Source organism: Tinamus guttatus, unplaced genomic scaffold (assembly GCF_059628265.1).
Source record: "Tinamus guttatus ecotype Peru unplaced genomic scaffold, ASM5962826v1 Tinamus_guttatus_pri_ptg000246l, whole genome shotgun sequence".
NCBI lineage: Eukaryota > Metazoa > Chordata > Aves > Tinamiformes > Tinamidae > Tinamus > Tinamus guttatus.
The window spans coordinates 2,389,533-2,405,851 of NW_028288780.1; the positions used below are offsets into that span (position 1 = coordinate 2,389,533).

General features: G+C 44.9%; 1 protein-coding gene across 1 annotated transcript in view; it reads right to left on the minus strand.

Annotated features, from left to right (window-relative positions):
* GRID1 (glutamate ionotropic receptor delta type subunit 1) overlaps positions 1 to 16,319 on the minus strand; it is a 437,352-nt gene that overhangs the window by 106,086 nt on the left and 314,947 nt on the right. The window contains 1 exon segment of the mRNA XM_088526360.1: positions 11,930 to 11,983. Coding sequence (XP_088382486.1) covers positions 11,930 to 11,983 — 54 coding nt within the window.

Genomic DNA, 16,319 nt, shown 5'->3' on the forward strand with positions numbered 1-16,319 from the left:
CCTTGGCAATCCTAACACACTAGGGAGGCAATTCCTCATTGTGAAGTACAGGGATGGTCTCTGCTGGTTGTAAATAAGGAGGAAGAGCCTTCAGTCAGGGTCTAGACCACGTTTATACAGAAAGGGTTTTGATTTAAAGGAACGGCCCCTCGCTACATGCTCAGAGCAAAACCACAAATGCAAAGTACAACTAGCTTTCAGAAAGACGGGCCTTACGCTCACAGAGGCCTGAGAACATCATCACAGGAAATTTCTTTTCCCATAAGAACAGGAGGACATGTTTAACAATGCAAGGAAACCCTCTGAAGTTCCCCAAAACAGGAAAAGGAATCAAGAATAGGGGAGCTTTGTGGAAGGACCTGACAGACTGAAGGACACAGGTTTCCTCACACAGACTAAGCTGGGATAAGGAGCAAGGAAGCCTCAAGGACAGGTCACTCCTGCCTCCAGGCTTAGCATCTGCAGGGCTGCTTTGCCAACCTGCCCATGTCTCAGCTCCGCTTTCACATGGGATCAAAACCTGCATCTACTGCACTGTGGCTGAAGCCAACACAGCTACACATCACCTTTTTTTCCTTTTTTTTATTAAGAAAAAGGAATTGTGTTGCACGAGCAGCATGGTGTGTGGTGGCTACTCCCTGCCTGGAACGTGCCACCTTGGGACACGCAGCAGCCACCGCCAGCCTGGGCCCCAATTTTTAACATTCAGGAAAGAATATTTTGTTTTTTTTGCCTTCATTCTGTCACTCTGCAAGTGAAATGACTGTGGAGTTATTATAATTACTTGCTGCGGTTCACTTGTGCTGCCGTGTTGGCTCTGTTCAGTTCTTTTTGCCAGTTTCCCATCTTTTTTAGGAGTAAGAATTTTTAACTTTGTAGAAGGTGAAATCCTTTGTATTAATGAGAGACCAACCAGTGCAGAGGAGAAGAACCAGAAGACTGAAAACCAAATACACTCCTGTAGCAGCTGATGTACTTGGGGCCTGCTACGAAAGCCTGGGTGGCCCGCGGCCACATGGGAGGCAGCGCGGGGTCCCTCGGCTGGCAGAGCCCCGCAGCCTCCTCGGCCCCGGCGCGCGGAGCCTCTGCCCCCGCGGCCCCGTGGGGACGTGTCCTGCTCACAGCCCTCCCCGGGCAGCCAGCGGGCGGCAGCAGCGACGGCCCCAAGGCTGGCAGCCCTGGCACATGGGGCCGGGCGGGAAACGCGCGCGCGAAGCTGGTGCTGGCACCCCCAGAGCAGGGGCACGCGTGTGAAACACAGGCCTGGGCCTGCCAGGCTTCGCACCCGTCTCATGACCAAGTTCTGTTTTGTCTGCTTATGTATTTAAAAACAACGTGTTTTTGTTCCTTTATGTATGTGTTACAAAATGGTTATTTTCACCATGACATCAACAACTAAGCAAAGTGTTTAATTCAGTCCTAGCATTTTTTTTTTCAAACAAAATCCAAAACACAGCCCTGCTCATGGCTGCCTGGGTGCTACCTCACCATACTTATATCTATGCATCTCTATATATCTCCCACGATGCTGCTGCTGCACTGCCAGGCACTTCCTTCCCTAGCACCAGCAGTTGCTTTTGCTTCTGTACAAGAGATGCTTGAAGAAAAACAATAACAATAATAATTCTGTTTTCTTCTCTGTGCATGTCATACAAGTACTAAGTTCACCCTTGAAAAACATGTGGCATTTGTTTATCCATCTATTTGCACACAAATACTGGTCACTTGCAGCACTCACCTATTTATTTCAGCTGGTTTGTAATTCCTAGCCCCTTTGTTCAGGGAAATATTTAAATCTGCTCTGGGTGTGCTCAGCTATCGTAACACAAATTGCAAAATGAGACAATTATGTTTCACATTAAAATCTCTATTTTCCTAGAGGTAATGACAGAAAATTATAAATTTTAATGACATTAATAATTTAAAAGGACCAAAAGATTTTTGCTAGAAAGCATGTCCCTGAGAAATTGGAGGATTAAGCTGAATGGCAATGAGGACTAGGATGCTCAAACTACAGATTTAGGAGGAATTTTCACATTAGGATCAATACTATTTGTTCAGTTATTTTAATTCTCCTGCATGTACTATGCAAATCTATAAAAGGACACTTGTCTCACTTGTTGGAAATACAGAAACCATCCTCCTATAAAGCTGGATTTAACACATTCATGACAGCTTACAATGCAGCTAGATTTATTCAAACCTAACATGCTGGCTTCCCACATCCCACATGAACACACACATACACACACACACATATATATAAAGGTTAATCCTTTAAGGCGAGGGCACAATCCATTTTTCATAGCACAGACTACATTTTAATACTAGTCTGCATGCAGACCACCTGTCAAACTCCCATCCTCACTGTCCTCCCCCACATCCAGTAACACCTCTCTGCTCCTTTTACCCAATTTCCCTAAAAATTCCTACAGGGACGTATTCATAATTTCACCAAATTAGCTCTATTTATAGATAGAAGTGCTCCACACTGCATGTCAAGCAGTCTTTCCCAGATCATTGTGAGCACCTGTACAGTAAGAGATTCTCTGATTTAACAAATTATTATTTTATAGTAAAAAGTATCAGAAATAAAGAAGAAAAAGCATGCAAAACCATAGCTACCAGAAGCTGGACACAACACTAAATTGACACCGATTTTAAAGGGGATTTCACTGCTAACTCTCAAAAAATTGCTGGTCTAACAGCACTGCTGGCTGTTTGAGGCAGTTTCCTCATAATTCAACAGCAACAGAATTAGGTCAATTCTGTACCCTACAAATTATTTTGAGCGGATTCTAGGTACATATGCAGTACTGCTCATACATACATATAGGCACATATACATATATAAATATATATATATATGCACATATATTCCTTTCAAGGATATATAAGAGAGAGGAAATTAAACATTTCATACAAAAACTGCCGTGCCAAAAGCAACAGCTGAAAGGAGAGAAGCCAGATTATTATGGGCAAGTAGTAAATACAGATTACCTGGGAACAGGTCGGAATGAATCTAGACATGCACGTTATTAACTTCTGCTTTGAAAAATGTTATTTGCTAAATCGTAAGAAATTTTCCAAAGAGCATTTCTATGATTCTTATTCATTTTTTTTTTAATCTGTGCATTTTGTATAATTTGGAAAGATTGCCCATATTTTAGGATGCTTGCCCTACTTACATTTGTGAACTAGCTTTAAAACTCTTTTTTCAAGCAAAGTAACACATAGAAAAAGTGTAAAAGATTCGTTTTTCTTGATCTCAGAAGAAATACATGTATTATTACTCCAAACTATTATTTCAAGAAACCCTTTTGTATTTAAGAATACATACAGAAAGACTGACTAGAATTTGTGTTCATCAGACTTTTCTAGTTCCACTGAAGTACAAAGTCTTGACAATTTGCACAGACCACTGGATCTCACTGTTGGTCACCAAAGACCATATAATACAGGGATTTCTAAGAAAAAAGAAACAAACAAAAAAAGAACAAACACAGCAGTCCTAAGGGATCTTTCTTCCCAAGCTGTGAATTTCCTGCAGATTTCTCTACAGCTCTTGCAACAGGAAAACACTGTTCATCACGTATTGCTTACCACCTACCTACATGCTACCCTTGGGAGAAAAAGGGGGATAAAGTAGTTTGCTGAGATTTACTTTATTTTGTAATTGTCATCCTCTTCTCTTGTTTCTCTGAGTCTTTGAAAACTATTTTACAGAGGAAAGTAAGTGCCCAGATGATGAACAAGAAATGACTTGATTCTCAAAGCAAGAGGACAGGTAACTATGGACTTACTGGGCACATCCTTTCCATCATGATGGAAAGGAAAGATAAAGCAGTGAAGCTGCAGGATAAAAATGGAAAATCGGAAATATGTCACAATGGGACAGAGGGGACACAACACTTTCCCATCGGTCATATAACAAGCCAGCTCTTAAGGACAGTGAGATGGTGGTGAAGGACCTACGAATCCCACAGAAACATGAGGACTGAAGTGGAGTCCAGTAAAGGGGGGGCGGAAAAAACGTCTGGAGGGAAAAGGCTGAGAAGGGGAAAGGAAAACACTTTGCAAAAGCAGATTTTTTTTTTTTCATATCAGGCTGTGGCAGCTCAGCTGGGGTGCATCTGCGAACGCCTTGTTGATCTGCTGCATGTCTAGAAATGCAGCTGCGGGCAGCCCTACACAGCCCATGTGTCGCTGCTCCAGAAGGGAAGACCAAGGTCAGCTGCAGGCTAAAACGGACTCGTGTTTGAGTGCCATGGCTGCCCAAGCACCCTGGTAACATCACCCGCCTCAGCTCAGAGCTCCCCTGTTCCTCGGCACTCTGACTTCCTGCCCGAGGCCCCGGCCTGCACAAAACCTACACTCCAGCTGTATTTTCACATTTCACTACTACTGCAGAACTTCATTACTAGTGCAGAAATTACAAGGCATCTTCCTCCTGCTTTGCTCTCCCCTTCTCCCCCTGCTCCACAACAGGTAGGGCTCCTTCCAACAAGGATCGGCGCAACCTGGAAGCAGCTCTCCAAGCACCCTGCCACCACGGCTGCCACAGTGGCTCACTGCTGCCAGCTGCCTCCAACTTCTGCTTCCAAGAGCCCTTCTGGGGACTGGAAGAGAATCTACCCAAGATTCCTTTTTGGAATGTTGGAAAGCAGTCCTTTCTGGATGTTACTTAGCTTTACTTCTGTTTTGCAACTGAAGCTTACACAGGCTTACACAAGTTTCATCCATCTAACTCCCTAATATTTTGCTTTCCTACAGCTTTGGAATCTGCAGGATACTCCACTCCTGCAGCTATTAGCCTCGAGCTATGTATTTCAGATCTCCTACTGAAAACAGATTCTTATGAGTAGCAAATCTGTCTCTGGTGTTTAAATACCTGTATTTATGGCTAGTATGGTACATAATAAGCAAAATAAAAGTATTGATGATTTTTAAAAGCCCTGGCTAATTAAGGAACGTCTACTGCAACCAGACAGGCTGGTCTGCAACTCTCGAACAAGCAGGAGCTCTGATTTTGCAAGAGCCATCACAAACACAACCTACCTTCCCTTCACCCAGCCTACAGCGTTCCAGCACAGGCTGGTCAGTTATTTACCTTTAAACAGGACAAATAGAGCAAGTTTTTCTTACTGCTGAAGAAATGAGCCCATGCTCAGTGCTGGAGTGGAGCACCGGGCGGGGAATGGTGCGGTGCAGGCCCTACGCGGACGGGCGCTAGAACGGGGCCCGGGCTAGGACACTGCCAGGACTCACGATTCCTCCTCCTGGGAAGAGGGCCCAACTGTGGGAGCCTCGCTGCGGCTCACACCAGGTGCTTCGAGGGCTGCCCGACACGGCTCTGCGTGGAACGGAGCTCCGCTCTGCCACAGAGGAACCACCTCCTCCTCCTCTCCCCCGACACGGCTCTGCGTGGAACGGAGCTCCGCTCTGCCACAGGGGAACCACCTCCTCCTCCTCTCCCCCGACACGGCTCTGCGTGGAACAGAGCTCCGCTCTGCCACAGAGGAACCACCTCCTCCTCCTCTCCCCCGACACGGCTCTGCGTGGAACGGAGCTCCGCTCTGCCACAGGGGAACCACCTCCTCCTCCTCTCCCCCGACACGGCTCTGCGTGGAACAGAGCTCCGCTCTGCCACAGAGGAACCACCTCCTCCTCCTCTCCCCCGACACGGCTCTGCGTGGAACAGAGCTCCGCTCTGCCACAGAGGAACCACCTCCTCCTCCTCTCCCCCGACACGGCTCTGCGTGGAACGGAGCTCCGCTCTGCCACAGAGGAACCACCTCCTCCTCCTCTCCCCCGACACGGCTCTGCGTGGAACGGAGCTCCGCTCTGCCACAGGGGAACCACCTCCTCCTCCTCTCCCCCAACACGGCTCTGCGTGGAACAGAGCTCCGCTCTGCCACAGAGGAACCACCTCCTCCTCCTCTCCCCCGACACGGCTCTGCGTGGAACGGAGCTCCGCTCTGCCACAGAGGAACCACCTCCTCCTCCTCTCCCCCGACACGGCTCTGCGTGGAACGGAGCTCCGCTCTGCCACAGAGGAACCACCTCCTCCTCCTCTCCCCCGACACGGCTCTGCGTGGAACGGAGCTCCGCTCTGCCACAGAGGAACCACCTCCTCCTCCTCTCCCCCGACATGGCTCTGCGTGGAACAGAGCTCCGCTCTGCCACAGAGGAACCACCTCCTCCTCCTCTCCCGAGCGCCGCGCGGTGCCAATTACCCACAAGGGTCAGGGCTGAAGGTGGCGGGAGGATCCCCCTCCTAGGGCCTTCCTTTCCCACAGAGCTCCATGAAATAACTCACTCATTTAGGAAGCAAGGAACTAATGTCACACTTGCACCTGTTCTGCCCACTATCCCCAGGTTCCCGGTTTGAGAATTTAGTACCAAACAATAGGTTGAATTTCAGCATTTGTTACTGCATGTGGCACTGAATGTGGTAATTCTAGGACTGAAAAATCAGTGCAATAATAGGTTATTGTGTGTTAATAATAAAGACCCCTTTGATCTGATGAGGGTTAATCTGGATCAAACAGAATCAGTTCAATGGAAAAGCAACAAATGAAAACTGTAGTCAAGTAGAAGCTCTAACCTTTAGTTTTCAGACTTACTTTTCACACCTTATAATTAAATCTATTTTTAAAGCACTGAAAGTGTCAGCAATTCATTGCTAGGCATCCTATCAAAACTACATACAATTACAATATACTCCTCCATTTCAGATGACTGATACCTAGAAATATGATGTTAAATTCATCTCTGGCTAAAGCAAATCACTGAAGCTACCCCAAAGATGGATTTGGCTGACAGCATCTAATTAAATGCACTCACTCCAGCTTGTTCAGTAGCAGATTGAGAAGGATGAATTTCTAAGGTGATTGGAAATCAAACATAAGACACAGTTCCCATAAACCTCATGTTAGTCAGCAAAGAAATTAAGTAAATAATTTGAACACAAGTCTAAGTAGTGACTATTTGTATAAACTTTCACTGTCAAACACATATTGAAAAGAGATATACGAAAAAAACTAGAACAGAAGGTGCAGATCATAAAAGCAATACTACCAGCTCCAGTGGCATTCATAACACACTTGCAATTCTCTTTCCAAACTGAGATCTGAAAATGTTTAGCAGACTTAAATAGTGCGAGTAGGATGCTGGAAGCGGGGGGCAGCGGGGAGGGAAGCGGCAACAGCAGAAGATGCTGAGTTAGAGAGGTGATGAGATGGAAGAAAGTAACCAAGGAAGTTGTTCCTATTCATTACCATATTTAGATTATCAAATACTTCCTGATACTCAATCTAATTCTTACTTTTGAAAATTAAATTGCTTTCTCCTTATCTTTCTAGAGTGAACATGTGATCACATCCTTCTTCACATTTAGAACATAATATATGTTCTACTGCGCTACTCTTGCTTCATCTGCCCTACTTCAAAGGGGACAAACCCAATTCTTTCAATCTTTCCCCAGAGGCCACATTTTATCCAACTCTGATCGTACTACTTGCTCTCCTCTAGATTTGGAAGTTGATTTGCACCCTCCTTCTTTTTCAAGTGTCTTGCCTAAAACTTGCCATGCTGTTGCAGCAAGACCTTGCTGGTATCAAGCACAGCAAAGCCGCCTTATCTTACAAGGATGTTTCCATTAATACCTCTGAGGAACAGATTTTCTTGCAAGTGCACAACAGCATTGATTCATATTCTGCTTATTACCACTGCTGATGACAAGTTGCTCCTGCAAATGCTCACTAGCGGTTCCTTGTTCTGTAACTGCACTCCTCTGCACTGAATACTGGATTGACTCTGGGGCACCTCAGACTTACTAAATAATCTCAAACTAGAAAAGCCCAGTTTTTAACAGTCCGTTAACCGTTTTTATAAAGCCAGAATTGAGTAAGTTAGTAAAAACATTAAAACTGCACTTGCTTTTTCCATTTACCAACAGCCTTACATTTTCCTTTACCTTCTGCTAGATCTAGTCTTTTCTTGTTGCTTTCTATGGCACCTGGCATGACTCATTTTGCACTTCAGCCTGATTTTATGATCATTCGCCTTTTTTTCCTCTTCATGCTCCTCAGTAATTACCTGACCCTCTTCCCCCGTGTTTTTTTGTAGAATCCCTCTTCAATTTCAAGCTCTATGAAGATATCCCTATGCAACCGCGATGATATGCTTCCTGCCTCCTGCCTTCTGTTCACATTGGCATAATTTGTTATTGTGCTTTAAAATAAACTTTTTTTTCCCCCCCAAGGAACTGTCAGTTCTTTTACCACCTTTTTTTTCTCCTGAATCTTTTCCAAAGCCTTACTAGTTTCCTAAAGCTTAGGAGGTCTGAGAGTCTCTTTATTTAAGTACATTATCCTTGCTCTCCTCTTCTCACTCCTTCCTCTTTTATAAGAGTGAATTCTACCAGTTCATGATCACTTTCACACCAATTATTTTCTGACCCTATTTCTAACCGATTCTTTCCTAGCTATAATCAAATCTGATCTGACCACTGTCTGACCTTCTTAAAGATGTAGCTATAACGTTGTCCATCAGAGGAAACCATTAAGTCTTGTCCATATCCCACCCTTACTTTTTCATCTCAGATGGTAAATAAAGTTCTCCCGTTAATACGCAACTCTTGTCCTTTGGGCACTTCTACACATGCTCAAAACCTTTCTCCAGAGCATCCATCCTTTGCTATTTCCACACAGATGTTCCACAAATCTTCCCCTCACCCATCCTTAGCTTTCGAGCAAGCATATATAGTTGGCATAGGCAGCCCTAGATGTCTTCCCTTCATCCATACCTGTCCTCCATGAAAATCTGTCTCCCACCCAACCAATAGTCTTGTGCTTTGGACTATCATGTTGCATATCTTGTATTTAAACTTGTGAATACTGATGGTGGCTAAAAAAGCAATGAAAGGAAGTGTGTCTGATAATACTGAAACAACCCATTTCAGTTACCAAATTTGGCACCATTATTCGATGAGGAACATTGATTTTTTTTTTTGCATATTTAACTGATTTACATACAAAAGTAATGGAAGTTTAGAAACTTAGAACTGAATATATCAATGTACATCAGTATAAAATGCATTTTATAGCATTATGAAACACTGCGTTTAATGGAAGGATTTTTTTCAGTCAGAAGTCCAATTTTGCAGAACATTTTCCTTATCTATCTCTCCATTTGGAACAGAGAGAAAATTTCAAACCCATGAAATTTCCCACCAAATCAGAAATACAGTTCCTAGTTCTATTTATAGCCCCAGACCTACCACAGCTGATACTAAGAGAGCGGACAGCCTCCAGGCGCACCGCTCCTAGCGCAGCCCCGTGCAGACTCGGTTTCGAGCACTGCTCTTTCGCCTCTCCCACGGAGGCACCGCGCTGGGCGCCGCGCGGCACCGCCTGCCAACGTGCAAAACAACGGAAGGGGAGAAGGAAGAATGTCAGGAGGCACCAACAGAGATGCTTGATGTCAGGCACCAAAGGGAACGAAATGCAAGGAGAAAAAAGCAGAACTAGAAAGGGAAAGCAGAAAAAAAAAGACAAGACACACATACACAGGAAAAAAAGCAGGACATCTGCAACTGTGGCAGAGTGATGTCACGAGGAGAAACAGCACATGTCTACTGAGGCTGGTAGGCAACAGCATCACAAGTTAGAGGCATGAATGACATGGCTCTAAACAGAGCGCCACATACATTCTGACAGATCCTCATTAGGGTCAAAATTGGGCATCCTTGGTGACTTCCAGCACAGTCAATGGTACTCCAAGGTTTTGGCAATTCTTAAGACAAAGCTAAATATGGAGCAGTCATTGTTTTTTTCTTTTTTTTCCTTTCTTTTTTTTTTTTTTTCTCTCTCTTTTTTTTTTTCCTGGTAAAGTTTTACACAAAGTCACAAAAACTCTAGTTTTTGAAAAGTCGACGGATGACTTCCAAGAGGTCATGGGACTCGCTCCTGCTCCACAAACTGCCCCCTGCAATGCTAGAGCCTCTCCCGGCACCCCAGCCGTCCTCTGCAGAGCCCCCGCGGCACCGAGGGCGCCTGCTGAGCAGGCGCCTCCCTCAGCAGGGCAGCCCGAGCCCCGTCACACGTCAGGCCGTGACAAGAGCACTGAATGTCCCTCCCGACGCCGGGACTCGCAGGGTCTGCGCGTCCGCACTGCAGCCAACCTGCCAGCCACAGGGCTCCGAGATGGCTCATCACGAGCTTGGAGCTGGTGATCACTTAACAGAATTAAGCTGATAAAATTATTTTCAACTCCAAAATTTAACTTTTATCTTGCAGTATGGGGCAGAAGAACAATAAATAAATGATTTTGAAATGTCTGTAATTTGAACTCAACTGCATTTTGGGGTATTTGCTTGTTTTTTGCACTAATAATTACCAAGGAAGAGCATTTCTGCTACATGCCTGTAGCAACAAGATCCCAAGACTTTTTTAGGTGAAAGGGAAGATTTCATTTTGTCTTGTCTTGTGAAGAACTCACACTTTGTTCTTGTAGCTATGCTACCCATCTCTAGTAACAGTAAGGGGAAAGAAGAATTCTCCAAGTAAGAGCACAGCAGGCGCTTTTCCTGATGTGCATTTGTATGTATGGACATGTTTCTGCACAAGCACTGCAGATTTTACTTGGGATGTTTCAGACCCAGGCTTCATGAAGTGAATTTTAACATCTGAACAATAACAACAGTAGTAACAAATTCACAAACAGACCCTCTCCATAAACGCTCAGGGCAATATGCCCTGTATTATCTTTATGTGACTATAAATATTGACTTTCATATTGCTGATATTTTGTGCTGGTCCATTACTGCAGGTGACAAATCAGTGCATAAATGTAACAAGAGCTAGAAAGGATTTATAAAGTTTTTATAAGCAGAGATTTCACTCCCTTTCTCCATCCCTCTATTTAATTACAGAGTGTTTCTAAAGCCACACAATGCAATTTATAGTTATTATTAAAAATAGTCTATCCAACATTATTATCTAGGTGCAAAGAAAGCAATGAGAAGTTAACAAAGGAGATGGTTATTAAATTAGAGGTTATATGTTTCAAATATAAACATGAGAGTGAATATAGTTAGCTCTAAGTTACACATTTTACTATCCTTTAACAATTCATTATTAAAATCAGAATTATGCAAGATCGGGCTATTTTTCCTGAATAACCAATGATTTATAAATGATTATGTACGGTACAACATTTCAAGCTTTGCCCATCTTTTTAGATATGAGTCGGCTCTGATTCCCAATAGGGCATCTCAATACTAAGGTAAAATAAGTAATCACAGCAGCAGGAGATGATACCATTTGCTGCAGAAAGGAAATCTCACATTTCATTTCCTTACTATTCTGGATGGTGGCCAAGACACCAACACAAATCTGCTCTGAAGACAAAACTTAAACCATGTTTAAGTTAAAACCATGTAACTTAACCATGTAACCATTATGGTTAAGACCATAAATGTCTATTGCAACAAGCTCAGGCTGTGAGTGGCCTCAGCGCTCTCTCCTGCCACCCTCAGGGCTGGAGTGCAGGCGTTAGAGCCGTGAAGGGTGAGATCCTAGCACAGACAGGCATGCATTTATTCCGGCTTACTTTCGCGATATTCTCTTACTAAGCAGCTAATGGGATGGGGTCAATAGCAAAGAGGGCAAAAACAGAGTCTCGCAGCTGCTAACAGGTACTCTGGAAGCTTTGCTTTGACCTTGGGTATTCAGCCTATGCCAGTTCAAATGAGACGGATGAGCAGCGATGCCACACAGCTTACAACTGGTACCAGTCAGAAAGCAAAGATGGCAAGTGTGCTGTATCAAACAGTTTGCTCGAGTTTGGCATATCAAAACATATGGAACAAAAGATGACGATGAATGAATGCACCAAGCTATCTCATCTCTTTTGGCTTTCTTACCTCATTTACATAGACCCAGTGACTATCCTTTGAAGCAAGGTTGGTTTCCACAGCCTACAAAAATAAAAAAAATATATAATAATAAAAATAAATAAAACAGGTGAAACATATTCAAGAGATAGCTTACATTAAAAAGATATTATTATAAAGGTCATTCTGACTTCTTTCAGTTATTGGTTCTGTTTCGGTAAAGCTCTTTTAATCTATCTCACTGTTACTAGATGGAAAAGTATTTTATTGGTTGATGTTACATTTCTCTGACCTTAGCATCTAAAACAAAGTACCCTATGCCATGAAGATATTTTGTAGATGCACCATGAAGCACATTGCAAGAGGGTGCTATGCCACCATGAAAAGGGATCCTATGATGCACAGTTGCAGGTGGAAGATAATTTCTTTCCCACAGTAAGTACGATTTAATTTATGGGGGATGATATTTCTAAAGCATCCTCATAAGGAGGGTTTGTTTTCAACATGTCTCAAAATATACTTCTATATCTCTGTCTTCTTACAAGTCTGATAGTTAGTTAGCCTGTTCAAAAGCAAATACCACTCCAAGCCACCCAAGAGAAGTTCACATGAGTCATCCTCTCCTGTGACTTATGCAACACCCAAAGGAATCTGATGATTTGCACAGATGTTTTGCTGGCTTCCTGGTATGGACCTGGACGATTACTGCACATTATACTGAAGAGCTCACCTCATCAGACAGCTTGCTTATCAGTACAAATAATCCTCATGCTTTGCTAATATGTTAAACCTGGAAGGGACCAGTAGTCGGCCAGCACTACTAGCAGTGAAGACCTCAGTGCAAGGATTTGGCAATACAGGTGCAAGTCTCTCTGCTGCGACTGATATGGACAAGCTCACTTCAAGGTATCTTAGTTGAATGAAGAGGTGTATACTATAGCCATAATATTGATAGATGGCTAAACAATTATTGCACATTTACCTCACCTAATAAACCAAGGGGATCCAAGGGACACGCATCTTAGGAGGCAGCTCAGATTATAAAGAGAGCAATTTGACTCACAGACTCACAGAATGGCTGAGGTTGGAAGGGACCTCTAGAGATCATGTAGCTCGCGGCACAAGGCAGGTTTCTGTGCTCCTGCCTTCAGCCATTTCCATCTGCTGTGACACGACCCCACGCACTGAGCAGATACAACTAGTTACAAATGGCCTAGAGGATCACTGAGGTGAGCTGGCTTTAAAAAAACATACATGCTGAAAAGATAACTCCCATTGTCATCTGTTAACCCGGATAACCTGAGCACCACCGCGGCCGGCGCAGGGGCTGTGGCACCGCGCTGGGCAGACGCGGCGCCAGGCAGCTTCGCCTCCGGAGCCGGTGCCACCCGCTCCCTGGGAGCTCCCTCTGATGGGATGAGTTGTTTGAGCTCTGACTACTGATCAATGTCCTCAGCTCGCGGAGCTGAAGTAAAATGACAAGACATCTGTGGACATCCCAGGACATGCCACTTATTAGCATCATTATAAACGGCATTATGGAAAACTCAAGAACTAGGAAAGGTGAGTGTGGAAACCTGCAGATCTGCCCATTCTCGCCAGCAGGCTCTTCCCACAAAGCCAAAGCAGCCGGCTGCTGTAACGTATGGAGGAAAAGCAACGCGCTGGCAGCGTATGCAGAGCCAAGCCAGCTACTGCTCAGGTGCAGCGTCACTGCATTGGCTGCACGTTGAGAGCTATTACTGTGAGTAAACGTTATGGATAGGGAACCAAAAGAGCCTTGGAGTCTGAACCAAATTACCGTGATGCGTTTTTATGGGCTCGTGCATCTTGGCCAGGGTTTGCAAACCAGGCACCTAAGTGCAGAGCGCGAGAGCGAGGGTGCGCGCCCCCGGCACACGCAGCCCCATGGCGCACAGCAGCCCTTGGGGCACAGCGGCCCGTGCCGCCCGAGCCTGAGCTGAGGACATGGAGAACGTTGCGTCTCGCTTTCCAGGCTCTGTGCCACATTTCTAGAGTGTCCAGGCTGTCCTAAAGAATCCCAGTTGTCCTAAAATGAATTATGTGAGGAAACACCAGCGAGGCTTCGACGTGCGCGGAGCATCGGCGCAGGGGTGCCACGTGGCGGAGCAGGACCGGCAGTGCCGTCGAGCGCGCTGCCACGCGTGCTCACAGCCAGGGAGAAATTACACAGCTGGCAGCTCGCTGCTTTCCAGCTCCTTGCCCAGGAAAAAGTACCAGCGTTGGACAGAATATGGGCACCCGCTGAGCAATTAAAAACTAATTAGAAAACTGTTCAAGATCTTGCAAATTATTTAAGCTGGTGCTATCACAGCTTTAAAATAACGGTCCCCAGAAGCCCCTGCAGGACCTGTCCAAGCCGGGTTCCTGGCTGCCAAGTTCTGCAGCAGCAGGAGCGGGCAGGGAAGCTTCCGGGGCTGCGCCAAGGAATCGCGCCAGTCGCGTGCGTCCCGGCTGGCAGCAGCGAAGGACGGTGACGTCCCACACGCGGGCCAGGCCGCGAGAGGGGAATGAAGCACGAGGCCAGCCAGCGTTAACACAGGAGCACTGCGATTTCAGACCCTGCACCAGGGTTTCAGATCAAGAATGGAAGAAGAGAATAAGATGCTCTGCAAAAATGATCGAGGATATTTTCACATGTATGGTTTTGTTTACTTCCAAATGTATACCTTAAAATAATTTACTGCCAGTAATCCATGACAACATTATTTTGTTAGAGAACGAATACGTAGATTGCTTTTATGAATAAGTAACTCGGCTCATTATTTTATCTAATGGCAGCTGTGGAATTAAAAGACATTAGGAAAGGGAGCAATAAATAGCACTAAGTGCAGAAAGAAAACAATTCTGCAGAGAGTCACACAGAACACGACCCATCCCCTCCTGACTTGCTCCATGGATGTGACAGAGGCACCCGTTGCATTTTTCCCTTTGGCTTTCGCACAGCGGAAGGCCCAGGCGAGCCAGGGCCTGGGCCAGCGCGACGGTCCCCGTGCGCCGGGCAGCGTCCCGGCGGCCTCCGGAGCCTCCCGCCCCACAGCCTCGCCTCTGCTCCACACGAAAACGGAAGGAAAAGCCCTCAGGACTGCCCTGAAATCCTTCGCGGTACAACAGCAACCGGGGAAAAACTCACCGCCTTTTTTAAAGCATTTCGTGAGCCTCAGCCAAACCCACACCTGCTCACCTGCAGTAGCAGGAAAAAGACTTACACTTTTGAAACAGTTTGTTTCCAGATTTAGATGGCCAGGAAAACTTCACAGGAATTAGGAAACCAGCTTAATTTCCAAAGAAGAACCACAGACCAAGTTTTCACTGTGATATCTGAGACAGACATTAATTGGAGAGTTTCAAAGCACGCCTGTTTATCTGAGCCCTGGATACCAGTAAGCTAAAACAGGAAGACATGGAAAAGGCAATTCGGGCAGAGCAGACAGGTTCAGCCTATATCCTCTATATTTGACAAATATTTAAGAACTCCTTCAATTAAAACACCGCAGTTCGCATCCAGCACTGACTTGTGCAGGCAATAAAACTTCACAGAACAGTTTCTCTAAACCAGTTGCCGAGATTCCAGTAATTCATCAGACCCTTTCTTACCCTCTAACCTTAGATAAATACATGTGGGTTCAATATCTCCAAAGGACTGTAACTCCTGTAATGTTTTATAGATGTAAAAATAATAATAATAAATTACTAACCGAAACAAATAATTCTAATAATTCTTAAAAAAAAAAACCAACAAAGTCAACATTGGGTCACCTACTTATCATACTTACAGTGAGGAAAGTGAAAATTGATCTTGTTTCTGGTGCTTATCTGATAATCTTGGCATTAGCGCACGGATCGGTGCTGGCGCTAAGGTTGTGATGAGGGCCCTTCCCTGACCTTGATCTCTCTCCCTCCTTAAGGCAAATAACTCATCGAGAAAAGAGAAGGAAAAGAAAAAAGGAAAATACATTGCAGAACAAATTCTCCAATACCAACAATAACGGAGTTCATTTTAAGTTGTTAGGAAGCCATTCCAAACAAGCTGGAGCAAATGACCCACGCCTTTGCGAAGGGGCTGCGCGCGCTCCTCCTGTGCTCGGCTAATGAGGGAGCAAACACGGCATGTTATGCGCTTGGACCTGGCAACAACCCAAACTGAAGTATCCTAATAGTGTATTTTTAATGACTGCACTATGCTGGCTTTCTTATATGCTAGGTCATGTGCAAAAGAAAAAAGGAAAACTATCCACAAGAAAACTTACCTAAAAAACTTCAATCCTACTCAAGAGAAGCACATCGGATGAAAAGTAGGCAACAGGGAGCAGAGGAAGCGAGCGCTGCAGCATCTCCCACTTGCATGGATCTGCTATTATTTCAGCCATAACCACTTAAACATAGTACCTTGGGATTT